This window comes from Silurus aristotelis (assembly GCF_946808225.1).
Source record: "Silurus aristotelis genome assembly, chromosome: 13".
Taxonomy (NCBI): Eukaryota; Metazoa; Chordata; class Actinopteri; order Siluriformes; family Siluridae; genus Silurus; species Silurus aristotelis.
Window position 1 is genome coordinate 18745259 of NC_139586.1, and position 27465 is coordinate 18772723.

At 38.2% G+C, this 27465-nt stretch overlaps 2 protein-coding genes and 1 pseudogene across 5 annotated transcripts in view; 2 read left to right on the forward strand and 1 right to left on the reverse strand.

Moving 5' to 3' along the window:
- Positions 1-681: 681 nt before the first annotated feature.
- gpr137bb (G protein-coupled receptor 137Bb) lies at positions 682-7045 on the forward strand. Of its 3 annotated transcripts, none has more exons than XM_083559325.1 (7): positions 682-1353; positions 2726-2775; positions 3138-3360; positions 3687-3836; positions 3963-4091; positions 5145-5266; positions 6120-7045. In XM_083559325.1, exons 1-7 carry the CDS (start codon positions 952-954, stop codon positions 6217-6219), a joined length of 1176 nt encoding a protein of 391 aa, XP_083415451.1. In that variant the 5' UTR covers positions 682-951; the 3' UTR covers positions 6220-7045. The 3 variants fall into 3 exon arrangements, with proteins under 3 accessions (XP_083415451.1, XP_083415452.1, XP_083415453.1); XM_083559326.1 differs by lacking the exon at positions 6120-7045 and adding an exon at positions 5663-6100 and having other exon boundaries at positions 696-1353; XM_083559327.1 differs by lacking the exon at positions 6120-7045 and adding an exon at positions 5692-6100 and having other exon boundaries at positions 696-1353.
- An 817-nt stretch (positions 7046-7862) lies between these two features.
- ero1b (endoplasmic reticulum oxidoreductase 1 beta) lies at positions 7863-20796 on the reverse strand. Its single transcript, XM_083559502.1, has 16 exons — positions 20398-20796; positions 18425-18544; positions 17789-17872; positions 17640-17681; positions 16334-16416; positions 16101-16174; positions 15897-16017; positions 15225-15271; positions 15122-15133; positions 14805-14831; positions 13422-13514; positions 11995-12241; positions 11817-11886; positions 11286-11372; positions 10894-11027; positions 7863-10257 (listed from the first exon to the last, which is right to left on the reverse strand). The coding sequence occupies exons 1-16, from the start codon at positions 20578-20580 to the stop codon at positions 10197-10199; spliced, it is 1485 nt and encodes a 494-aa protein (XP_083415628.1). The 5' UTR covers positions 20581-20796; the 3' UTR covers positions 7863-10196.
- Positions 20797-26978: 6182 nt separating this feature from the next.
- The window catches only part of LOC310736147 (histone H1 pseudogene), a 615-nt pseudogene continuing 128 nt past the window's right edge, over positions 26979-27465 (forward strand). The window contains exon 1 of the transcript in view: positions 26979-27465. This exon is cut by the window's right edge and continues 128 nt beyond it. The product of the transcript in view is annotated as a histone H1 pseudogene (transcript).

Consider the following 27465-nt stretch of genomic DNA (forward strand, 5'->3'; position numbering starts at 1 on the left):
CTGTGCTGAAATGGTTCAAAACCAACAATATGAACAAACTCAATGCAATTGGTATTCTATAGTAAGAAATGCTGTTTATCCATTTATACCACTTATCCAATCTGATAGCGCTTGTGCAGTTTTGCCAACAAGTGAGGACAAATATCCCAGACGTTTCTTTGAAGACTTTGTTGCGACTGTAATTGTATACCTTTTCCTGAATTGTGGCATTTAATTTCTAGATTGTGCATGGTTAATTTTAGCATCTGGCATTATCTAGATCAATTTGCTGCTTTTTGCCAATCTTAAATAAATGAGTGACCCAGCATGACAGTCATGTTGATGTGCAAAAAGTGCAACATCGCCATCTGATGGCTTTATACCGTCAGTAGAATGTGTGATGCAATAACAAAAGGCTTAGTATTCTTTGATGTGGAAAATGATCAGAGACAACCTCCATCCCTAGAGAAATAAAGCCATAGCAGCAGTGTATGATATGAATCCTGCCACACACACACACACACACACACACACACACACACACACACACACACACACACACACACACACACACACACAACAAACACACACACACACACACACACACACACACACAAACGCACAAAGACTGGCGGAGTGTCCATGCTCTCTGAGTATCTCCACCAATGAAAGCTCCATATTCAGATCACATGCTCCCGGTTTTCTCTTGACTCAGCTGCAGGAAGCCATGCTTATCCTTTTCATGTCTCCTCCTCCTCCTCCTCCTCCCTGCCTCATCCTTTCTCTCTGCTCTTCCTCTGTCTTTCTCTCTCACATTTATAGGTCTTGGTCAGGTGCCTGAACATGGACATAGAAACAAATGAATGCAACAGCAGCAAGAAAACCAAATCTGAGCATTATTTTGGTGAGACCAGATCTTAAACAGCCTTCAGAAGAGAAAGACCGGGTGTGAGTGTGAGTGAGTGCAGGAAGATGGAGGACACTCAGCCGATGGAGGAGAGGAGGGAGGACGGTTTGAGGGCTTCAGGAGCCAATGCGTCCCTCTCCCCAGCAACTTTAAGCGCGGCTGTTCCACCTTATGTGAAGCTGGGCTTGACGGTGGCCTACACGGCTTTCTACTCACTGCTCTTCGCATTTGTGTATGCCCAGCTGTGGCTGGTGCTCCGCTACCGGCACAAGCGTTTCAGCTACAAGACAGTGTTCCTCTTCCTGTGCCTGCTGTGGGCGGCTCTGCGTGCCCTGCTGTTCTCCTTTTACTTCAGGGACTGTGTGACAGCCAACGCTCTTGGGCCTTTCGCCTTCTGGCTGCTCTACTGCTTTCCAGTGTGCCTGCAGTTTTTCACACTCAGCCTGATGAACCTCTACTGTGCACAGGTGAGGTGACATGCAATGATGGAGATGCTTGGGGGAGAACATTGTATGATTGAAGTGTCACAATGATGCAGGATCAATGAGAAAGGAGCAGTCCCTTTAAGTCACAGCTAATTATTCAGTTATTCAATAACAAGCTTATTACTTAGTAACTAGAGGTTAAGGGCTGTAATTACATGGGTGAGTCACATCCTGAGATTTAAAAGAGTTTTAAGTGTGGTGTCCTTTACAGTCTTCTAGATTATTCAGAAGCTATGTACTCGCTGGTCTACGTGTGACCTACATTTCCGTACAAATCTGCATTAAATATTAATGACATAACTTGCTCAGAATTGCACAGTGTTGGCTGCAAAATCCCACACAGACAGACATGAAATTAAGTGTTAAATTTAACTCATTGATCATAAACATTTAACTGCCTAAATGACACCTTCCAGGTGAAAAGACATGGTTGCAGGTTGTTTAGTAACATTTACATTTTAAACTAATGGTTTTCTACTTAGAGATATAGTTGTTCAGTGAGGACACATTTGATGTCTAAAGATTAATTCTTTGTTTTTTTTGTACTGAGGTTTGAGGCTAACGTAGCTACTAAGAAAAGTAACCTTTACGATGTTTAAAATCATGCAAACCTTGTTAAAATCAGAACGAGCCTGCATTGTTTTTGCCCATTTATTGTTTTTGCCCATCAAGTAAAAAAGATGAAACATGTAATTAAACATATAAGTAATTTAAGTAGATCACATAAAACCAAGAATTGATTAAGGAGATTGAAACAATACATTAAAAAGGAGTTTTGATTTTTTAATGAAATGTTAAACTGACCTGTGGGTTTTTATTCCGGATAACACTCTTTTCTATAAAGATGGATACCAGCAATCTGAAAACCGGAATCATGTGCTTTTCCTGAGCACATAGTTTTGGTATCATTCCAACACAAGCATAAGAGGTGGAGGTGTGACCTGTGTCCAAGTTTGTCGAATTGTACACACTACAGCTTATTAATTAAATCAGAGTCCATATGCTTTTACTTCTTGAGAGTATTATTTAGACTAAGTGTACATTTCAAAATTTTGTGAATAAACTATTAACCATTTTATTATTGTAAATTGAAAAAAAAACAAACCCATATATACACACACACATTATATATATATATATATATATATATATATATATATATATATATATATATATATATATATATATATATATATATATATATATGTTTTTTTTATTATTTAATTTATTTAACTGTATTTAAAAAAAAAAATTTGTGTACAATAAATGAGGTCTAGCAAACTGTTTTGTACAGTTCGTACAGGAAACTGAGTGGACAGCCCCTGACACCTTTTCTCAATTTTGTTATTTACAGGTTTTCTTCAAGGCCAAATCGAAGTATTCTCCTCATTTGCTCAAGTACAAGTAAGTGCCCATTAAGATGGCACTAGTCTTCATATTGTACACACTACTCCTCAGATTCCATAATTAAACACTACAGTAACCTCGTTTCCTTTAACCTTTTCTCTCACAGTACCTTTCATAGTAGGCTCTCAACTGATTCTAATGGTATAAACAGTGCATCAGCACTTACACCAATACTTACAAAACAATTATTAACATTTACTAACAATTAACAAATTTTGTATAATAAATGTGTATTACAGTTCATGTACAATAAAAGTAGATTATGTTAAACGAGTCCATAGCTTGTTTAGCCAAACATGCTAAAATATAGAGTGTTAAAATATATTTCTCTTTGTCACTGTTATGTTTGTTTATCTCAGGTTCCCTTTGTACCTGGTCTTTGTTGGTGCTAGTCTGCTCTTCCTTTTGGTGAACCTGGCATGTGCTTTGCTGGTTAAAATGACGGATGCACAAGTTAAAACTATCGTTTTGGTGCGTGTCACCATTAACGACTCCCTTTTCGTGCTCTGTGCGATCTCCCTCTCCGTCTGTCTCTACAAGGTGGCCAAGATGTCCCTTGCGAGTATCTACCTAGAATCCAAGGTATGTCCCAAGAGAGACAATTAACTCAATTAGAAAAATATATTTCTTTAAAAACAGGCTTTGCATGATTTAGAATCTTATTTTTGTAAATATTCAATTTATATTTTATATTTATATTTTTATATTTTTAAATATATATTTTTAATATAACTTATAATATACAATATATAATAAAATGTAATGAAATACAAGTATGACAAATGCACACACATGATCATAAGCCATTACATAAACATATACTGTATTCTTTCTAACTTGTAAAATATGTTTAATAATTATTAGAAAATATATTTGTTAAATTATCTCTGCAATTCTCTTGGTTACAGGGGACCTCTGTATGTCAGGTGACTCTAATTGGCATCATGGTGATTCTCCTGTATACGTCTCGCGCCTGCTACAATCTCATCGTTTTAGCTTTAGCGGACATCGAGAACATTAATTCTTTTGATTATGACTGGTACAACGTGTCTGACCAGGTATCGCTCTGTTATCAAACCTGTCCTGATCTATTCTTTTAGCTACACATGATAGTTGAAACTTACACATTTTTGAAAACGAAACACTCAAACACTACCTCATGTATCTTTACTCCGATCTTGCAGGCAGACCTGAGGTCCAATCTGGGTGATGCTGGATATGTAGTGTTCGGGGTGATTCTCTTTGTCTGGGAACTTCTGCCCACCTCTCTGGTGGTTTTCTTCTTCAGGGTTCGCAAGCCAGCACAAGACAGGGTAAGATCTCACTCTTGTTTGTTATTTGGATTTAGCTTTTTTGAGGCTTAGAGAAGATTATAGCCACAGGTTTAGCACTGTGTAAACTGCATGCCCTAATCATCACACACTTACTGCAAATCGTACTGTAGCTCAGTAATATCATGTTTAAATATACAGTATAAATAAATCACTTGGGGTGTGCTGTTACATGATAACATAGTTTACTATTAAATCTTTTATTTTATTATTTGTTATTATATGATTATTATCATATAACAAGACATCTTGTGTGTTTTCATGCTGTTTATGTTTACTACTTCCTATAACAGCACGTCATAAAGGGTTTATACCAGAGCAATAAGGCAATTGCAATGATGAACGGTTTTTACACAATTTGACACTTTTTATCTGTTTCTAGTTACATTTAATATTGTATAACATCCAGGAAAAGAGTTAGTTCAGGTTACCATTTGCATTGTAGTCATCCCCTCATTTTCACATACAGTTTGTAAATAAACTAACCAAGAAAATGATTTTCCTAATACCAAGTTGCAGCTTAATCACTAAATGGTTTATTACAAAGTACTGACAATGCCATTCAAAAAGGTTACATAAGCATCTTCTTACAGACAGCTTCAATATATGGATGAATTTCTTGTGTCTTATATAACACATTTTTAATCTATTAATCAGCAGGCTTAAATTACATGGAACATCCAACATAAAAGTAATTTTGACTTAGTTTAGTTTAGATGGCAATAGTAATGTAATTAAAACAAGCATAATATTTAAGTGTAATTTACTGTGCAGCTGCCACACACAGAGAGGCTGTAATAGGAAAATTAACCAATGCCTAAACTACCCAAACATATCTATGCTGATTTTCTAAACTTGGCAACAAACAGTATGTCCTTTTTTTGTATTCTAAACATTTGGCCTATATACTGGATACTTACATATAGATAATTCTGGCCCACTTTAATTTACAGTAATAACTACACACCTGATCATTGTGTGAAATTGAAGGCCCAATGTCACACTGCCATTTTTTGTCTTTTAAAACCTGTCTAGAGTGCATCTGCCATTCCCAGTCACGTCTTCTCCACCAAACGCTACTTCTTTGACAATCCGCGACGATATGACAGTGATGACGATCTGGCCTGGGGATCCTATCCTCAGAATTCTTCAACAAGGTAAAAAAAAAAAAAGTTTATCAATACACAACACACACATTCACATACAGCATCAAATTTAACATACCAGGGGTAATTGCAGTGCTCCTGAATATATGCTAGTAGAATAGTACTAGGTTAAAACAAAATGGTCACAAAATTCAGTATTCTGTTTACTTCACTGTTTTGTCAGGACACTGTTGAAACAACAGGTTAGACAGTGCCAATTTATTTAAGATGTTACAGCCATAGAATGTAACTATAACTCTATTAAAAGTACACTATATTTTAAAAATTAAGCTGATCCCTGACCATCACACCCATATGTTATACTTTCCCAACTGTTGCCACAAGCTTTGAAGCAATCAGTTTGGCAGGAATGTTATTATATGCTTTAGCATTCAATTTTCCCATCAGTGGAACTAAGAGACCCAAACCTGTTCCAGCATGACAATGCCCTTGTGCACAATGTGAGCTCCATGAAGATATGGTTTGCCAAGGATGGAGTAGATGAACTCAACTGGCCTGCTCAGAGCCCTGACCTCAACCCCACTCAACACCTTTGGAATGCACTGGAACACTGACTGGACCCAATACCTTCTCACCTGAGAATATCACAAATGCTTTCATGGCTGAATGATTAAAGATTCCAACAATCACACTCCATAATCTAGTGGAAAGCCTTCCAAAAAGTGGAGTGGATGATATCATGACATCAAAGGGAACAAAATCTGGAATGGTGTTCAACAAAAACCTGAGTGTGATGGTTAGGAAGTAAAATACTGTTCATTTTAGCAAATTGTTAGCATTGGTATAAGAGGACAAAAACCATGAATAAAAAAAAAATATATATTTATATATCTATATATCTCAGTTTGTCCTCGGACTGCTATGACTGGGGCAGCCGGAGCAGCAGCTTCCTCATAAACCTGGGTGGAGAAAATCAGCGATCATCACCAAGCCTAAACCATTAACACAGGAGCTCTGTATGCGGCTCTTTGTGAATATTTTTTGATGCACTGCACTTTAACATTTACATCTGCATATATGGGTCTTTACAATCGACTAACACTTCCAAGGCACACGCCAACAAGCCGGGGGAATGTGCAAAGTGAGATCTAATGAAGGCATGTGTTACCATGGTGATCATGGTTAAGTGATTCATGGGCTACTATGGTAACCCTGTCCGACTGCATTGTATTCTCTCACACTGTAACTAATGTAAAAAAAAAGGTACACTAATCAAGATTTCAGCTGTCCCGTCTTCAATCAAAAGGGCACAAATATCACATGTAAGTCATAGTTGTTAATGTAGTACACACGTAGCGAAACATACTAGAAATCTGTAGACACTAATTATTCTTGCTCACACACACTCACACACAATGGGAAAGAACACACATAGTTCCGTTTTAATTATCGTATGGAATTGGAAAATTCTTTCAAACTAATCTTAATTGGAGTACCTTTAGCTCTGCTGCGCACTAATAACTTCACATTATCATATACAAGTGAATATCAACCATAAAACAAGCTATTATTTACAGCATGGATAACAAATTTGCTACATTTGTGTTGACAATGAAAAAATATAGAAAAAGACAAGAAATACTGCTCTTGTTCTAGCATTTGTTCCCATCAAAGGAATAAGCGCCTTCATTTCTTCTGCAGTATTTCGTGCCTTTTATTTCTCGCTTTTTGTGAAAATAAGCTTTTAATGGGTTTGTTGGTAAAAAAGTATTTTGTTGAGCACAAGATTGTAAAGGTTCCCCAATAAAGAACTATTTTGATGTTTGAAAAGGAAACGTGTCGTTTTGTTGGCAAAAATATGACCACTTTGGAGGTGTAATGAGTTCCTTCAGCTATGCTTTACGATTATTAGGTCAAGACACATTTTTTAAATGTTAACCACATACCGGAAACTAGACTAAAGACAACTCCTGATGTGTGCATTTGTTTTGTATTTTATTACTTTACACTAGGTTTATATTAATACAATCTATCTAATGGTTTTCATTCAAAGTTTACACTGAGACTTATTTGGGAGATGCTTCACACAGCAGTCCCCAGTGTCAGGGCTTCAGTAAGAGATAAAGCTCTGAGGGAATTAATATTTTAAACTGTAAATGGAAAACAAAAAAATGCATGACATATTCTATTAAACCAAACTGTAATCACTGGCAAATTCAAATTGCATTTGTCACATACACATTCATACAGAGTTATAGGAGGAAGAAAACATTTTAGGAAATGCGTTTTTTTAAATAGTCAGTCACTGATTATACTTGTTGAACAGTACAATTTTACAGAACAGAAATGCTTTTATAAAGTCTCACTGAAAATGTGAATAAACATGCAGACAAGGGCAAATAAGTAAATACCCCAAAATATGCAATTTCTATTTCTTGGCAATGTATTCACACTTTTTAAGTATATCCTTAATATTTCCAGTACATTTGGTCTATATTCAAATTTTTCTATGACTACACTCTATGACAGGATGATTAAGAACTCAGAAAAACCCACATTTGGTTCCAATTTTATTCTTTTCAGGTTGTTTTATTTGAGTTTTTTTGATAAATGAATCCATTGCAATCAAGCACTGCACAGACACAGAGACATTCAAAGATGGTTTTATTCCTCCTTTTAAATAAATACATTGACAAGTACACAAAGAAACAGATGAACCGTTATAATGCACACAGACAGTAAAAAAAATGAAAATCCCTCTTTTACAAATGCGAAAATCTGGGCCAATTAAAAAGAAACGCAGATCGCACAGCTGCCACTTAATGTGAAGAAGAATATTTGTGTTAAATCACATGTAGAATGGCTTTAGGTGAGCTCAGGTCATAAAGAGAATATTAGGTCTGATCCTCAGCACTGTAAAATCCTTTTCCTCTAACTGTATACAGAATAGTTACTATTTAATGAAATTTATAATCTTAAGCGTTTCATTAAAAATTGCTGGTACCTGCTCAGTAAAAGCACAGAAGGCTGAAATCACTGTGGCAGAAAATGACTTCATTTTTAGTAAGGGCTGCTTTCATTAAGTTGCTTTTAGTCCTTTTTTTAATCACTGATGCTTCTGTTCATTGATAAGAAAATGTAGGAACATTGCAAACTCTGAAGACACAATCTGTTTAGTAGAGAGGTTTTTTTTTGTAATGTTAAGGCAGACAAGTGGAACACGCAGGATGCTGCGGTGCTCTATATATCATGCAAAGCTGGACGCACACGCGCACGCTTCTCTTAGACATTGATCTATTAACAATTACAGGTGTTACATTCTTATCTCCCTATTTGAACATAAAAGATAAGTGTCTACATAGATTGAAATCAAGTGCTAATGCCACCCTTCATCAGCATGATTCTAAACAAATACACACTGAATTCATTGCCAGTTTATTAGACATACTTATATCTACATTCCTTTTACTGGTTATAATGAGCCACCAAACTAATAATAAAGTTAAGTTTGATACTTTGGTTCTCCCTTTGCACTGATGATCCTGGTACAAGGGGCTGACACATAGCAACATATCAGTAACGATATCCTCAACAAGTGCACCCAATGAAGTGGCAACTGGCAAGGAACAGCATGAAAACAGTAAACGCAATTAATTTCTGCAAAATTCATGTAAAAAGTGATTGTAGAAGCTCAACAATACAACAATTAAAACTGTAGCCTAGCTTTGGTTTAATTAATGTTGATATTTATGTAATAATAAAATACAATGAAATAAAATGCAATTTAAATAAAAAAAAAAATAATTAAACAATAAAATAAAGCACCATTTACCCTCTTCCACATACATGAGCTCACAGATTAATAAACCATTAATGGCTTGTGTCAGTGTGACTGACACCAGAAAGTGAATTTGCCGCTCAGGTTAATTTCACATTTTAGTTCTTGGGGAATTTTCATTACGGGTGTCTAATTCTTGAGTTTACTGTGTTGCGTTTATGTGTACAGAAAATATATGGCAGCTTCTGCTTACACACTTAACATGGTCTGACACCAAAAGAGAATTAACATGGGACATGTGTTTGGTTACTATCCCACTGTATTAAAAGGAATTTCTGTAAAGAAACGCTCTCTCACACAAATATCATTGTATGATTTCTTTTTTTTTTTGACATATAAAGCACTCACATAAGATGAGCTATCTGACACAAAAAATTAGATTTCTTTCTCCTTTTTTAAAATTTTTTTTAAGAAAAGCTTTGGATTGCAAACCAAGCAACTGAGTATTTTAAATTAATACTGAAGTTCGGTCAATCTAGTAATATTTGCTGTCATTGCAGATCATTTACAGATATCCTACACTGTAACTATATTGCTTGTTATGAGATGCTTGTTGTTGTAACATTTGCTACATATCCTTATTTCAGTACATAGAAAAGTCTAGGGTCCTACAAGGCAGCATTTAATGTTAAAATGAAAAGCCAATTTTTTATTCTTGGTGACTTGGGTGCATCAAAATATTGAGGAAATTAGCAACCATTTCAAGAAGCCACATGTGCATGCACGCTCGCACTGACACACAAATATATTACATTCCTGCTCTCTCATACACAAAAAGTAAAACAAACAAACCCTGAACAAGAAAAAAAAAAACTATTTTCGAGGTGCTGTTAAAAAAGAGCTATTTAGTCTAGATCAATGATTGGGGAAACAGGTGTGCGCTCTGGTTCTGCCTCAGATTCCTGTTTCAGTGAGAAGCTGGCGGTCTGACGCGCTGTGAGCTGCAGTGTTGCAGTGTTTTATTTCCTGTTAGCCCGACAGCAGAGAAAAGCAGAACAGAGCAGAGTGATTGGGGAAGCTCAGCGGGGGAGATTTCCTGTTGGCCACACACTTTTAAAGTCCCTGATAAAGGTCTCCAGTTGAGGAAGATGAGCCTATTGCAGTGTCCTGTGGGCTGGCACCACCTGGTGGCCTAAGTGTGTGTTACCTCTGGTCTTTCAGAAGTGTTCTGAAGTTGTGCAGCTCTTTTATACTGGTAGAGAGTCTATATTAAGGGACAGCGAAGCAGAGACAGGGAGAAAAACAGAAACAGGTTTTAACATGCAAAATCCTATTTAAGGTGAACAACAGTGTATTTAGGACAGAGTCAGAAGGAGACCATGATGTTCACTAGCCTATACTGTCCATAATCATCTAAAAAACCTCAGACAAAAAAATATATAAAAAAAAAAATACAATGTATTATTTATTATTGATAGTTTGATATGGAAAAGTTATTCAGTTCATTCTTATATCTGTTTATGTTTCTTGTTCAAAAACTGGTATCTATAAAGATAATACTGATGGTGAGGTTTATGGTCTGTTTTATGCAAAATCTAATATAAAATGTTAATACAATTATATAAAGCATTTAACAACACTACCTGCTTTTGTGACGTTAGTCATCTGTCTTTGAGATAAATAAATATTTAAAAAAAATTTCTTTGAGCAAATATTGATTCAATATCACACAAGGTGTTCTGAAGTAAAAACTTAACAAAAAAAACCCCCAGTGGCATCACATTTAAAGCTATTAAAATATCATAAAAACCGACATGAGGTCTCTCATTAGAATTTGCTTGCTGATGGAAAGACACGAGGACAGACAGTACTTGTATTTAACCTGCATTTTAATCCATACCTCGCAAAGCCATTAAGCAAAGCCACAATCTCCTGGCGTGTGAGCTGGAAGCCTTTAGAGGGACTGTTTTCTGGAAGATTCTTGATCTCTTTCTCAGAGAAGAGGATTCTTAGGGCGGTGCCCAATCCCTGGGTCTGGGAGGAGAAAAACAAAGTGTAACAATTTAGGGTGTGTTAAAAAAAACACTTAAGTTGGTTTGTCAAAAGATCATTGAAGTCTGTTACACAGCTTAAAAATATTTGTAGACTAAAAACAGCCTAAGAGTATTACATAGTCCAAAGAGTAAACTTTTTTTTTCTTCCAAAGAATTGCATCGAATGTAAAGAAATGTGCAAACCAAATGTGTGTGTGGGGGGTTGTTTAGAGAATGAAAGCAACACTTGTACAAATACCTGTAACTTCCCCCACAGTCGACATTTACTGCAGCCCACGCAATCCATTATACGAGAAATGTTCTTAAAGTGGAGCCTGAACTCTTCCTGTTGACAGAGTGAGGCAAAACAAACTGCTTAGCATATGCAAAATCAAAAAATCATTGGAAGTGGTAGCATAATCTAAACAGAATGATATTATTGTAATCTAGGATACTAATTAAAACCATGGTAAAGCGTCTTCTCAAATCACACCATTTGGCTCAGATGTGTGAAGCAATCTATCTAGAACTAATACCACATACAGAGCAAACATTGTGGTCTATTCTAAGAAACACAGGCTTGTAGGTTGATTCTGTTCATATCACAGTGGCGAAACATATAGGATTCTGAATAAAAAGACAAGAGGGACTAAAACTTTCTACATTCCTCCTATTTACATATTTAGCATTCAAAAGACGTGACAAATGACCCTCTTTTACGTCATATGTAGAGCAGTCTGCATGTGTTTTGCAAGTCTGAAAGTGCGTTTTGCACAGACTTCCTACATACCTTTAATTGTATCGCTTCTATTTTGTGGCCAGCAAACATGGAGCTCTCATCAAAGTGCATGGGGAAAGCTCTGCAGAGAAACAGGCAGAAGAACAGTCCAGAAGTTTATTCCAAAACATGTATTAAAAATTCATCTCGTAGCACGTATCACGATTTTATTTTTGCATCTGGCTCTCACTTGGTCTCGTTAAAGATCTGCAGCAGCAGCTCTTTGGTAGCGGAGTCTTCCTGTGCGTTGCCTGTGTAAAGGTTGATGAATGAACGCTCGAAATACGGTGCCACTTTGGAAAGCGCTCTCAGCTCGATCAGGTACAAGAAGTAAAGGTTCTTCAACCTGCGTGTTCCCTCGCCCTTGGTCTCAGCAGGATCGAACCTCTGGCGGAACTCATGCACATTGGGGCCCCATGATGTCTTCCCCCAGCCCTCTGTTTACATTTACACCATCAAGTACATAGGTGTGTACACACAACATAGGTGGGAGAGTGAGAAAGCAGAAAACCATTTCAGCAGCAGAAAATAAATATATATAAAGACTGTCAAAACTAATGCGTTAATAACGCGTTAACGTCAAATTCGTCTTAACGCTACTAATTCTATTAACACGCACAGCATGCATTTCTGTTTGACCATTTTTATTAAAAATATAAATAAATAAATATAAAAGAGGTGAAATTTAAACCTTCAATGCAACACACATTTACTCACAATGTCCCTTCTCTACTCAGATATAAAAAAAATGTAATCACTAAACATTTATTTTACTGATGTGCCAAGTCTCAAATCAAGCACCAAAAACTGCCATGATTCTTCTTTGTTGGCGGTTCACATTCTTAAGTAGAGCATTACCGCCATCTACAGTGGTAATGGATCACAGATTTATATCCCTACTTCTCAGACCAAACAAACGTCATGGAGCACACATCTAAAGATGTACCAGCACACTTTGGATACCACTTCATGTATAAATCTATAGAATCTCACACTCCGGTGCTCATGGTAGTTCTCTTTCTCTGGTGTTTTGTATTTTTATACTCTTGATGTCACCCAAATGAGGATGGGTTCCCCTTTTGATTCTGGTTCCTCTCAAGGTTTCTTCCTCATAACATCTAAAGGGAGTTTTTCCTTGCCACAGTCGCCATGGCTGCTCATCAGGAATAAACACACATAATTCCCATATACACAATTTTTTGTTCTATAATTCTTATGTTCTGTAAAGCTGCTTTGAGACAATATCCATTGTGAAAAGCACTATAGAAATAAACTTAAACTTAATCGATTTTTTATACACAATTTCCTCTTTATATAGTCAGCAAAGAGATGTTTAACGTCCAGATTTTGCTTCTATGATTTTGCACTGGAGCTTTAGGACTACTTTACCTACCATTAATTCTAACTACAAGTTCAGTTCCATGTAAACTGAATCACACTTTCCAAATACTTAATTTCACTAACTGTATGTGCAAAAAAAGTCTAGAAATTTGCAACTGTATTATTATTTAAAGATTTTCAATATCCAACATTCAAAATGTTTTTTCATTGCTGTCAAGTCATTTTGGAGACCAAAACCAAATCAGAATTTTTAATCTGCAATTCTTTGACACTCACCATCCAGAAGGTATTCAGCAGACAGGTGGATATTAATGCTGCTATGGAGACCAGAGATAAGCCGGTAGAACACTCTCTTCTCCAGACACAATCCTACAGCAGAAAAACAAACACACGTATCTTTTACAAGCGTTATGACAGCAAACATTAAAAAATTAAAGCTAATTATCTCAAATTGGTCTTAAAGATAACCCTAGATTAGAAAAAAAAACAAGCATGTCAGTAGTACTTAGTGACACCTGTCCATTGGCACAAAATGCCTGGGAACAAAATCTGGCATTCAATTTTACAGAGTTGAAATAAACACTTCATCCATATTAAGATCAATGGAAGATCATGAATGGCCTGCTACAGACCGCACTCTGACCTCAACCCTCCTGAACACCTCTGGGATGAATTGGAATTCTGACTGCACCCCAGGAATCCTCACACTACATCAGTACCTGCCATTTTGAACTAGTGCCTTACTCTTTCCTGAAAAGTATAGTTATAACAAAGGTTATAACAGCAAATGAGGTCTAAATGCTGACTGGGATTGTCAAAAGCATATAGAATCTTATTGCCAGGTGTCCATATGATGTAGAAGATAAACATTATATGGTCTGTTTTTCTAAGTTCATTTATCGGTTCATCTAAGGTGCATTTAAAATAAACCAATAAATGTGCTTGACCTGGTTCACAAAATATTCTCTGAAGGCACTAAAAATAGTGCACTATAATCAGTCTCAGCTGCACAGTAATTAGTATTTAGCCTCCTACGACCTGGGTGTCCACATACGTGGACATTGTGCACAATGGTGTCTTTATTGTTTTCTGTAGATACAGACCGAGTGTCCACATAAGTGACATCATTTTTTTCCAAGAAGAGCTTCATGTTCAAAGAAAATATATGGTTATTATAATTATTGGTTCTTCCTAACCCAAAATAACTGGAAGAAATCTAAAATGCAAGCCAAACCAAAGCTCAGGTCTTAGGAGGTTAAGGTCAACTTAGTTTTAGACCTGATGGTGAAATGTTCCGGTCTTCCATGCCCTTTAGTTTACAAGTGTATCCGCACACCAAACTGGTGAGCCCTGCAACCCAACCGTGTCATCCTTCCCTGTGTACCAGAACGCTACACAAGATCTCTGTGAATGAGGTCTAAATTAGAACAGCTTACGAGAGAAAAGAAAATACCCTCATCGGGAATATGTTTAGAGAGATCTGTGCATTTAGCAGAATGCTAAGTAAATAGTAATAGTGTGTGTGTGTGTGTGTGTGTGTGTGTGTGTGTGTGTGTGTGTGTGTGTGTGTGTGTAAGCTCAGCCATAGTGTATTTGTCTGCCATATGGACTGGAGCTGTGTCTGTGGAAATGTGCTGACAATGAGAAAGAAGTAGTTACCTTCCAGCCAGTTGTAAAAGCCTTCACCTGTGTGAACAAAGTAAACATAAACTGAATGTCAAATCAGCACGTACAGAGCAAGTAGGTCAAAAAAGTGCTTATTAAAGATTTAAGATTTGATCTCTTGCACAAACCACAATAAACACAAACAAATGTATAAAATCATATAATTATACACACACACACACACACACACACACACACACACACACACACACACACACACACACACACACACAATTGTATTTTTTTTTTTTTTACATTTTTTTTCATTTAGTGATGGACCTACATAGAAATGCATACAAAAATTTACTCACCATCATCATCACCTAGAAAATTTGCAGAAAAAATGATAATTTAAAAATCATTTTACATTTTACAAATGTAAAGCAATTCAGACAGAAGAAAAAGAAAACTCACCACGACTTGGAGCCAAAGGGTTAAGAGGTCGATACACTGACCGTGGCCTAAAAATAGACACAGAATTTTGAAGTGAATAAAACACAATCAATTATTAATAAGAGCATCATACAGGGTGTCCCAAATATAATCATATATTTTTCCGTGACAATGGTGGTATTCTTTCTATTAGAATTTTCTTTTGCAACTAATATTCTAATGATATTATCAAGTGAAATAATACCTTTATTTATGTTAGAACTGCTGAGAAGCTGCAATTACCATGATTATTGCAACTGTGTGACTTTTTATTATGAACACATTTTACAAAACGAAAATAGATGTGACATTTTTTAACCTGGCTCAGAATGTCTTTCCCAGATTAAATATTCTTTTATTTTTATAAGGTGTTAATGTAACAGTCATAGTCAAATGTGAAGCATTCACTACAATGTGTGTCCTTGACGAGATTTTAAAAAAAGATAATGGTAAGATACAATTATAATTCTTGTTTTTGGATTTGGAAACGTTTTGGACAGAGTGATTCATTTTAATACAAATTATTTCTATTATTAATTATTATTTTCTGCATTATTGTCTGCATTATAGTCTGCATTATTATAGTCTGCATTATTGAATCCACAAGTCTTTATATATTTTATAGTTTATTTCCCAGTAATCTAAATCTCTCACTTGAAGCAGTTCTCCTCATAGATGCTATTCCACACTCTCCATGCAGAGGGTCCTTTATACCCAGTATAGCGTTCAGGATTTAAGCGTAGATCCACATACTCAGCATCAGGAGACGTCTCGTCTGCAAAAAACACAAAACAAGAAATGAGTGTGTCTAGAGTGTATTTGGGAAAGAAATGTTATAAAGAAAGTGCAGATCCTTACCATCCAGGCCACAGAAGTGATCCTGGGCATCATCATGATGAGCCCAGTCCTCAAATGCCTCTTTACTTTGATTACTATTGACAAAAATGAGGCAATAGTGAGAAACCACAGCAATATCTGATACATAAGCAGTTTCGTAGTAAAGCATGTTTTTTGCTTTCACAAACATGGCTTTGTCAAAAAAGTAAGTCAGCAGCAACAACAATTTGAAAGTGTGCGTGTTAACTACATACCTCAGTGTGCTGTTAATGGCACCGAGCTCATGAGCCTGTTCACATTCCTTAATGTCTCTGATAGTGTTCACAGCAAAAGAATACTGCCAGAAAAGAGACATGTGTTAGAACTCATGTCAGAGTTAAAGGAAATTTTGAAGTTACATTACACAGCTGGTCCAATTGGGATAAGCAGTAATTGATTTTAATGGGTAGTTAAAAAAAAAAAAAAAGTTAGTAATGGATGCTGTCCCATGTGTAACAACATATTGTTAATGCTGTTGATAAGACTGGGTTGCAAGTGCTGGAGTTTTGAGTCAAGCTGCTCAGACCTCTTTGTATGTTTTGCTATTGCGGTCTCCTAGTAACCAGAAGCCAAGTGTGCGTTCTTTGTTCTCAGTTTATTTAAGCAACAAGTTATAAGTGTAGTTCTTAGTGCATGTTCTCTGCTTGTTTAATGTATATCCCGTCATCTCAACTGTACCATATTTTTATAACTACAAGTGTCAGCTGCAATCATATGATGATCTAAAACAGAACATTTAAAAATTTTCTCTGAATAAAACTCATTAGTGAGTAATCTCACATGGACACTTATTGTCAATAATATCTTTCTGAACATCCTTTGAACACACTTCAACTCACTTTTACTGTTTGTTTCAACAGTATAGAGTCTGGTTCATCTTACCGTTCCATGTCATCCGAGGCGTTTTTTCCTATTATCTCTAGCTTGTTCATTAAGAATTACTTCAGAACTTTTTTCCTGTAAAACTGATCTGTTTCTATCCCTAAAAACAATATGAACAATTCACAGCCGCAGTGTAATGCTGTCATTAGAATATGTTTGTATGCTCAGTGCTCAGAGTTCACTGACTGGTCTAAATGTTTCTGAAGTGACCTTGACTGTTATCACAGCACCAGATGTCTCAGCACTCTGGTCACGCACACACACATGCAAACAGTGAGAGCTCTTTAAAAGAGTGCCGTGTGCTGACGTGACACTAAGTGTTAAAAAAAAAAAAAAAAAAGTGCACCTAACCGTAGGGCTCTGCTTCATTACACAAACCTGTAAGCTTTTTTAACAAACAAAGCACGCTTAATGTCCAAGCTAAACATGGGACAAATAATGCATCACCAAATGCAACAACTTTGTTTTAGTTTTAATGACAGAATGAATGTCATGTTTGACATTTATATATATTAAAAAAGATGGACTGCAATATAATATAGTACATTACAAAACCTTAGAAATGAGCGAAACATACAGTAAACGACACAAATCACAAAAACTTTATAGTCAATAAATTTTAAACAGAGTTTCTCTGACCTTATTAAAGTTGCCTGATTTAATTCCCACTGGGATCTTGCTCTGTACAATGAAACACATGGTAAGGGAAAAAAAATTTACTTAACCTCACGGGTCATGTAATTAAGGGTAAAGAGACAAAAAAAACAGCAGAGCTGTTGTAGCCTAACCTCCGGGCAGGGTTCCACGTGGCAGTCCTTGATCGAGCAGTGGCCGTCGTCAGGCCAGAATGGACACGGACGTTTCAGGTTCACCTGTCGAGAGAGAATAAAAAAAAAAAAATGACTGCTGCTTTTTCAATGGTATCACAGTACATTAGCAGATCTTAGAAAAATCAGCAAATGAATTATTGTAAAAGAATTAAGTGAGAGATTCAAAACCGATAACTTTAATCAGAGATCTAATCTATATCTTCCACTGAGACAAAGCCACTTCCTGTAGCTCAGCTCTGTATAGAGGATGCTTGTACAGCACTGCATGCAACAATCTTACATTCACCCATGACCGTGCATATATCAGCTTTGGCAATTTATTTCTCTTCACTGTGGGTAAATCAGATGAATCATTTAACATTTGGAGACCTTGTGATGCTGGAAAAAAGTGAGGGGGGGAGCAGCAAGTGTGAACTTGTGTAAGAAGTGGAAGGAGGGTTAATTTCGATTCTGCTTCAATACATGACCAGGATTTGAGCATTAAAAATCATGAGACGCCTCTATTCGATTTTCAAAATCAAAATCAAAAGAGATTGCCAGTGCGTGAAATAACCAACAATAAAAAATGCAATTATGAGAACAGGCTCGACTCACCCTGTAGTATCTGAAGAAGTCTTGTTCAATGAGCTTGCGTACGAGCGGAAAGATCTTGAAGTTGTTGAAGACGTCGATGCTCTCAATGTCACAGAAGCAGTCATCCAAAACGCCTGTCAACTTTAAACGACAAAGACGACAAAACAGTTTATTTCAATCATGCACATACATAAAGTGCACTTTTGAGTATACGCAATTAAACCGAGAGGTGCAACTCCAATAATCTCCAAACCTCCTTTCCCTTTTCACTTGCAATCCCAACAACACATGCATTATGGATAAACAGCTGCTTGTGCGAGACAGGTAAGGTATTCGATGGGCACCTAAATTATTTACATCTTCAATTAATCAAAGCAACAGACCTAAACTAAACCATCCGATTAACACAAAAGAGCAGGCGAAAACAGCCAAGATGAGTGATGTAGCAAAAGCATTATATCATACTCTGAAAAGAGTCAGTTTCTTTTTTTTCATTTTCTTTTTAATGCAGAAGAAAAACTTATAGTACAGAATAAAGAAACTGATAAAGATGTTGAAAAATTGGTACAGCAGAGTCGCTCATGGTTACAACTGTAAAAACTATAACAATGTGTATTTGAGACAGAAATTTTCAAGGCCATGTCATTTCGGTTTATATGCAATTTACAACTCTGAAAATTGGTCAATGTGTTCAAACAATCTAGACAAAAACTAAATAAGATGTGTGTATGTATATATATATATATATATATATATATATATATATATATATATATATATATATATATATATATATATATATATAGAGAGAGAGAGAGAGAGAGAGAGAGAGAGAGAAATATAAATAAGACCATAACATGCAAAGAGCGTAAAATTCTGTCAAACACAACAGGATAGTTATAATATAAAGTATGCTGTAAAAGCAAAGCATTTCAAGTGTCCAAGTGTCATGAGTAAGTGTCAAATCCCTTGAGTAAGTAAGTAAGTGTCAAAACCCTTACACTTTGTGTGATGTGAAATAATACCAGAAGTCCAAACAGGCTGACAGTAAAAGTGCTTTTCCTCCATGAATTGCTTGATCGTATATCCGACAATCGTGTACAATAAGAACACTTGTTCATCTTGCAGCGCAATTGCGTAGTTGCGAGACAGCTGGAATCTCCGTGCACTCGCGATCAAGCTGCCGCTTTAAAACAAAATCAACTACCGCGTGCAGATCGTGCCACGCCCACAAACACGACAAGCGTCAAATGTAGTGCCGCCCCTTATTTTGTAGTTTCCTCGTTTGGTTCAATCCAGCACTGTGCGACAGTCAGGGAGGAATTGGAGAACTACACATCACATGATACTGTGCACAAGGTAGCAATGTTCAGCCAATCAAACAACACCACGCTTAGTAAGCGCCGCCACAGACACCCGAATGTTCTCGGGGATTGTTTTTTTTGTTGCATAATTAAAGCGTTGCCTATTCGTGGACTTTATCCCCCTCCCGTTGCAAAAAAAGGACATCATTTTAAATAAATAAGACCAACAAAAATAAAGAGACTTAGCTATTTGCCAGGGTTTAGCCTTGTCTATACAGAGCCCCATGTCCTTTTACAATATTTATTATATAAAACCCGGATTACTGTACCGATCATGGGAAAACAAATATATAAATTAAAAATGTTTTTTTGTGCACTGATGGAAAAATAATTTTAACACGTTTAACGTAACACATACACATCAACATATATAAATCATAAATAAAAACTGAATAAAAATGTTTCGTGATTCAGAAGAAAAAAAAGAGGAAGTTCAAAAAGCTTGGACGTGCACACGAAGTGGAGGTCGCGCGGCAATGACGTCACGGCCTAGTGGCAATAGAACGTGCCAGAAGGATGCGCAGGAGCTGGTCACCAAAACAGTGACCGAATGAAGTGAATAAAACTTCTGTAGACTTTATTATTTTATATTCATAATAACTCGTAATGTTCATAATAACTCGAACTCACATGGCAGAAACAGCTCTGATCCTCACTGTCCGGTGTCACCTCACTGACGTGCCTGTGATGTTGTCGGTTGTCTCCAATTTTGTTATTGTTGTTGTTGTTGTGAAACCATCCCCACACGAAGTCCCCGAATAGCAAACACACAACAAATACAAGTCCACACGAGCGCACTGCGCGTTTTACCATCGCTAAACTCTCACAGTCCTACACTCAGCCTGCGAAACAGCTAACCAGCACCAACAAATTATAATGTCCAAACGCTTCCAGTTCTTCTTCTGTGGATAGGTGTGTATGTTTTCATCCAAAACCTGAGAGAAGTTCCTTCATCGGAAATACAAATGAGTATAGAAAACAAGCGACTGTTTCCGCAATGCTGCACGTCCTGACTACGGAAAGGGAGGAGGTTCATACCTAACGCGTTTGGAAAAGAATCCCCATGTCAAAAACCGGTAGCTGTTAGCGCAAATCTCAAACAAACAAACAAACAGGTCGATTTTGTATAATACACTGTAGTATATCCATAACGCTCACGAAATTCCACAATGCAGCGGTTCCAAACCACATCGCTAGACATATTAACGTGTATATTAAATTACAATTATATTATAATTTAATTATTTAATTATATATATATATATATATATATATATAAATAATCGGATTATTTGGTACATACATGTTGATATTGGGTGAATTGAGTCCCATGCGCATTTTATATATATAAATTGGGACATAGGCCAGCTCTAAATCCTTTCTTTCTTATATGCCTTACATTTGGTCATGACAACTGATTAACTGATTATGGTTTAGGGCAGTACAGGTTAAGGCGCACAGGTGGTAAATGCCATAAAATGAATAATATAAAATAAATGCCATAAATACCATGATAATTGCTATAAATTATTTTTTTTATATCAAACTTGAGTTTGAACATAAAGAAGTTCCTCGGTTTAACTGTAATGACTCTCTACATCATTTGTTTCCTTTCTACATAATTGTTTTCCCTTTTTTAGGTTTCAGTGATATCTTTAATTTTTACATTAATGTAAATGTTAATAACATTTCTTATTCTAAAGGCTTTTAAGGTCAGTAGACATAAACCTTTGTGTAGAGCTTTCTGAGACTGATGTATTTCAAAGATGGTGGTGTAATATCAAGCCACTTCCACACCTTCTGGCTGGAGCATTCTAACTCATGTTGGTCTGGAATTGAATGTGTTTCTGTGAAAAGAATGAAGTTGGGGAGATCAACAAGATGACCCTCTGACGATATTAATTTCAGAGAACCTGGCATTTAAGAGGATTTGTACACTTGTTGATTAATACTCGCACTACTATAGAGATATGCTTTTTACCAAATGTCTGCCCCATTTTCAATCTAACATCTCCCTAACTTGATCCTTGAGTTTCAATGTGTGTTTCTGATGTAAATAGATGCTCATAAAAAAACATGAATATTAAGAGTTATGGCTGAAAAATACAGTCGTGCCATGTTATGTCGCTCAGTCTTTTGGCTTGAAGTTTGTGAAACCGGGAAAAATCCATATATTAGCCGCTTCGTTGTTTAAGCCGCGGGGTTCAAAACTTGGGAAAAAAGTAGCGGCTTATAGTCCGAAAAATACGGTACTCTTAGCCTCCAGCACCCTAAGACCTATATTGTTTTGAGAGCCATTTGTTGCTTTTATGTCAGTGTCTGTGTTCTGCTTACTGTAAAGGTAATAATACATCTATTTTATACTACGTTAATATATAAATAGTTGAATTGAAGATAATACATAAAATAGACACATACACTTCATTGGTGCATCCATGCTCTCATCTCCTCTGGAGTGTGTACTTTGCCAGTAATCTTTGCTTAAATGCAAAATCTTTTGCAGAAACTCTTTATCCTTTTTTTTTCTATTCTTCTTCTATTAATAAGGCAACTTCCTTTCAATCCTTTTTATCATCAATACATTTTGTGGACATGTCTTTTTCTTCATCTTTGACATCATTTCATCAATCTTCTGTAGCAGTTCTGTGACCTGAGCATGATTCTCTCTCTTTTCATTGTCTAAGACATGATATCTGTTCCCACATTTCTCAACCAGTATCTGTAGGCCATTACCTTCACTCTCAATGTGCTGTTCTATGGTCATTTCTCCAAGCATGTCACTATATGTGAACAGTATTATGGTGTGTCTCCAAACTTACAGTGCGTCTTACAGTGTTCGCAGAGCGGTGAAGGATGCAAAGCGGCGCTACGGGAGGAAACTAGAGTCCCAGTTCCAACATGGTGGCTCTAGGAGCCTGTGGCAGGGACAAAAAACAATAACGGAATATAGAACACCATCTTCCAAAATGGTGAATGGTGAAAGCTAAACACCTTTTATGCTCGTTTCGAGGCTGCAGCTAACCACACTAGCGGCGCTAGAGGCACAAACACCGTGCACGCCGAGAGAGCTGGAGAGGTAAACATGTTCACTATCTAGGAACATGACGTGAGGAGGGCATTCAAGAGAGTGAATACCAGGAAGGCAGCAGGACCAGATGGCATCACAGGTCGGGTTCTGAAAGCCTGCGCTGACCAGCTAGCACCGGTGTTCACTGAGATATTCAACCTTTCACTGGAACAATTTGTTGTCCCCTCATGTTTCAAACAGTCCACCATTGTTTCTGTCCCAAAGAAACCCGAGCCCGCCTGCCTTAACCACTATTGCCCTGTTGCCTTGACCTCAGTAGTGATAAAGTGCTTTGAAAGACTGGTCAGGGACTTTATCACTGCATCACTACCAGACACACTGGACCCACTACAGTTTGCGTACCGTCAGAACCGTTCTACTGAAGACGCCATTGCACATCTCCTCCACACTACAATCAGCCACCTGGACTACAGAAAAGGAAATTATACAAATATGCTGTTTGTGGACTACAGTTCAGCATTTAACACCATAATTCCCTCCACACTCACCTCTAAGTTGGAGGTCCTGGGACTCAGCCTGCCACTGTGTCAATGGATCTCTAACTTCCTGACTGACAGACCACAAGCCGTACGGGTGGGCAAACACACTTCATCCACCCTCACCCTTAGCACTGGAGCTCCCCAGGGTTGTGTTCTGAGCCCCCTGCTGCACTTACTGTACACATATGACTGTGTGGCCACTTCCAACTCCACAACCATCAAGTTTGCTGACGACACTGTTGTGGTGGGCCTGATCTCCAACAACGACGAGACGGCCTACCTACAGGAGGTTAAAAACCTGGAGAGATGGTGCCAGGAGAACAACCTTCTCCTGAACGTCAGCAAAACTAGGGAGTTGATCGTGGACTTCAGCACCCAGCAGGAGCGGTCATACCAACCGCTAAACATCAACGGGACTTTCAGATACCTCCCAGTTATTGGTGTTAATCTGGCACCTGGTGTTAATTTCCTCGATTATCTGTCAACCCCTATTTAACTGGAAGCCTAACTTCCAGATTCACTGACTCTGCAAGATGGTGGGCCGTTCTAAAGTGACAAAGCCTTCGGCAGCAGGTTGTCCAGATGAAGGCCAAAGGGATGACCCTATCAGCCATAGCAAGACAAGTTGGTTGTTCCAAATCTGTGATTTCAAGAATATTGAATCTTTACAACATCCCAAACTCATTCAAGTCCGCCAAGAAGGCTGGTCGTCCACGGAAGACAAATACAAGAGAGTACAGGATACTGCGGAGGATCTCAATAGGCAATCGTTTCCACACTGCAGCTGGAATTGCTCACCAGTTCAGCGCTGAACAGGGTAAGGATCTGTCTCGTCATACAGTGTCTCGACGTTTAAGAGCATTTGGACTGAAAGCCCACTCTGCAGTGACCAAACCTCTCATTAGCAGAAAGAATCAAAAGGCTAGACTAAGCTTTGCTGGGGAGCATGTTGTGTGGATAGAGGAGAACTGGTCCAAAGTTCACTTCAGTGATGAAAGCAAGTTAAATTTATTTTGGTCTGATGGGAAACATTATGTTCGGCGACAAACTGGGGAAAGACTGAACCCAAAGTGTGTAAAGAAGTCAGTGAAAAGTGAAGGAGGAAGTGTCATGGTTTGGGGCATGTTTTCTGCAGCAGGAGTTGGGCCTCTTTTACAGCTACATTGCAGAGTGAATGCAAATGTTTATCAGAACCTTCTTCAACAACATATGGTTCCTTCCCTGCGTTCATCACCCAATCAGTTCCCAGTGTTCATGCAGGACAACGCTCCATGTCACACAGCAAAATGGGTAAAGCAGTTTATTGAAACTGAAAACATTGAAATAATGACATGGCCTGCCCAGAGTCCTGATCTCAATCCAATAGAGAACCTCTGGAAAATCCTTGCCGACAAAGTTATGGCCAAGAAACCCACTACAGTCACTGAACTGTGGAGGAGACTGGAAGAAGAGTGGACCAAAATCACAACAGAGCAGTGTGAGAGACTAGTGCTGTCCTGTGGCCGCAGATGTGCTGAAGTCATTGAGAGTAAAGGCCTGTACACTTGCTACTAATTGCTGAATGTTGTAACCTTCAGAAAATGTTGTTGTAATCTTTTTCCATGCTACAGTCATTTTTGTTTTCTAATTTTGGTCAGTGTGTTTTCTGCAAAATAATGTTTTTTTTAAATGCCTTAGTTAATTTGTGGAAAAGGTGTTCTGGTAGCATGGTATAGATAGGACAAAAACTCCTTCAACTGTTGAGCAGTGAGGATGACATTATTTCAGAATTGGTCAATTGTTTATAAATTGTTCTCTAATTTTGATCGCCAGTGTATGTCTAATGCTACAAATATTGCTCTTGAATTAATAAAAAAAAAAATTATATTATGTAAATAAAAAGTATTTAACACAGAAGTTATTTTTCTACTTTCTATTATTCTATTTCTAGAGATAAAATCCTTTAGACAGCCAGCTGAGTGATAATGCCATCTTCACTGTATTCAGAGTGGAGATAATTTGGACTTTGCCACCCATGGTTTGCAAAAAACATAATATTCCTACATTTGTATACATTTTAATATACAGTATAATATAGTCATGTTTCACATAAAACAAACAAACATGCAGCCAGACATCCTAATGTATTGTCTTTTTCCTCTGAGGAAGTTATTTTACAGCTACCGTAATAATGACATTGATAAGGAAAATTTAACATTAGATGCATTCTGCCATTACAATAACATGCAACAACAGTTACTTTGCAAAAACCAGTCATAGGAGCGCAACATAATTAGCATTAGAGCTATAGTAGCAGAAAAGTGTTTCACATCAGGGCCCTAGCAGCACAACATAATTTGAATTAGACCCATAGTTGGCCAAGATCAGTTGGATTAGAGTCATAGCAGCACAACATAATTAGCATTAGAGCTATAGTAGCAGCACAGTGTTTCACATCAGGACCCTAGCAGCACAACGTATTATAAATTAGAACCATAGTAGCACGGCATCGTTTGACTTAGGGCCATAGTTGGCCAACATCATTTGAATTAGAGTCATAGTAGCACAACATAGATAGCTTTAGAGATATAGTAGCAGCACAGTGTTTCACATCAAAGCCATAGTAGCACAACATAGTTTATATTAGAGCCATAGTGGCACTGCATCATTTGAATTGGAGCCATAGCAGCAGAACAAGGTTTCACATCAGGCCATAACAGCACCACATAATTTGAATTTGGCTTAGGGCAGCACAAAAGTATTCAACGTTAGTGTTAGGGTTACCACTGTTCGAATTAGGGTTAAAGCAGCCTGATTGACATGGAATTAGGGTTAAGGTTAGGGTTACCACTGGTCGAATTAGGGTTAAAGCAGCCTGAGTGAAATGGAATTAGGGTTAGGGTTACCACGGTTCGATTAGGGTTAGAGTGGCCCACCACTGTTCGAATTAGGGTTGAAGCAGCCTGACCTGATTGGAATTAGGGTTAAGCGGGCAACGAGGCACACCTGTCGGCCTGGGACTACTAAAGGACGGGACCGTGCAGGAGGAGCTCCAGGCCGAGTGGTGAAGACCAGACGATGACAAATACTTAGGGAGTCCTGCTGCAGGAGGCACACGGGGAGCTCGCACTCGTTCGCCATACACTAACACATGTGCTTCACACAGCCCACAAGAGCCTGCGTTCCCAATACTACGCACAGCACTCACACACTGCTAATACATAGACACATTGACAAGGCTCGCCGTTCACGTGCCACACACGCTATTCCACCGACATGGCTGTTTCTCACCCCTTTTTACACTGCACTTTGCACCAAATGCGTCGAGCGCCCGGCGCGCGGTCCACTTCCGTGCAAAACGCGAGAGACCACTGCTCTCTATTCGGCCATGACGGGCCTCGGGGAACACGTGCAAGCCTGTACGCGCGAAATGTGTGCATGATTGCGCGGGATCTTGTCTTCGGCGTCTTATTTACGACGAGAAACGCTGCGAGAAAACACACTCGCAAGCGTGTAGCGGAAGCGCAGTCTTTCTGCGGCGGCCCGGTTGAGTCTACAACGTTCTCATGCTCGGTTTTAAGACCGGCCCACCAGCAGAGGAAAGGGAGGTTTCTGTGTGTTACACAGCGTATACAGAGTCTGACTCGCACTGAGATACTAGAGAGATGGCAGAAGTTGCTCCCGCGCCGGCTAAAACGCCGAAAAAGAAAGCCGCATCGAGAGACAAGAAAGCCGGCCCCAGCGTCGGCGATCTCATCGTCAAAGCGGTTTCCTCGTCCAAGGAGAGGAGCGGTGTGTCACTCGCCGCCCTGAAGAAAGCCTTGGCCGCCGGCGGATACGATGTGGAGAAGAACAACTCCCGCGTGAAGCTCGCTGTCAAGAGTCTCGTGGTGAAAGGGACACTTCTACAGACCAAAGGGACCGGCGCGTCTGGCTCTTTCAAGCTGAACAAGAAGCAGACCGAAGCCAAGAAGCCTGCAAAGAAAACCGCAACTAAGGCGAAGAAGCCCGTCGCTGTTAAGGCGAAGAAGCCCGCCGCGGCGAAGAAGCCCAAGAAGGTGGCGGCCAAGAAACCTGTTGCCGCCGCCAAGAAGTCCCCGAAGAAGGCAAAGAAGCCCGCAGCGGCTGCCAAAAAGGCCACCAAGAGCCCGA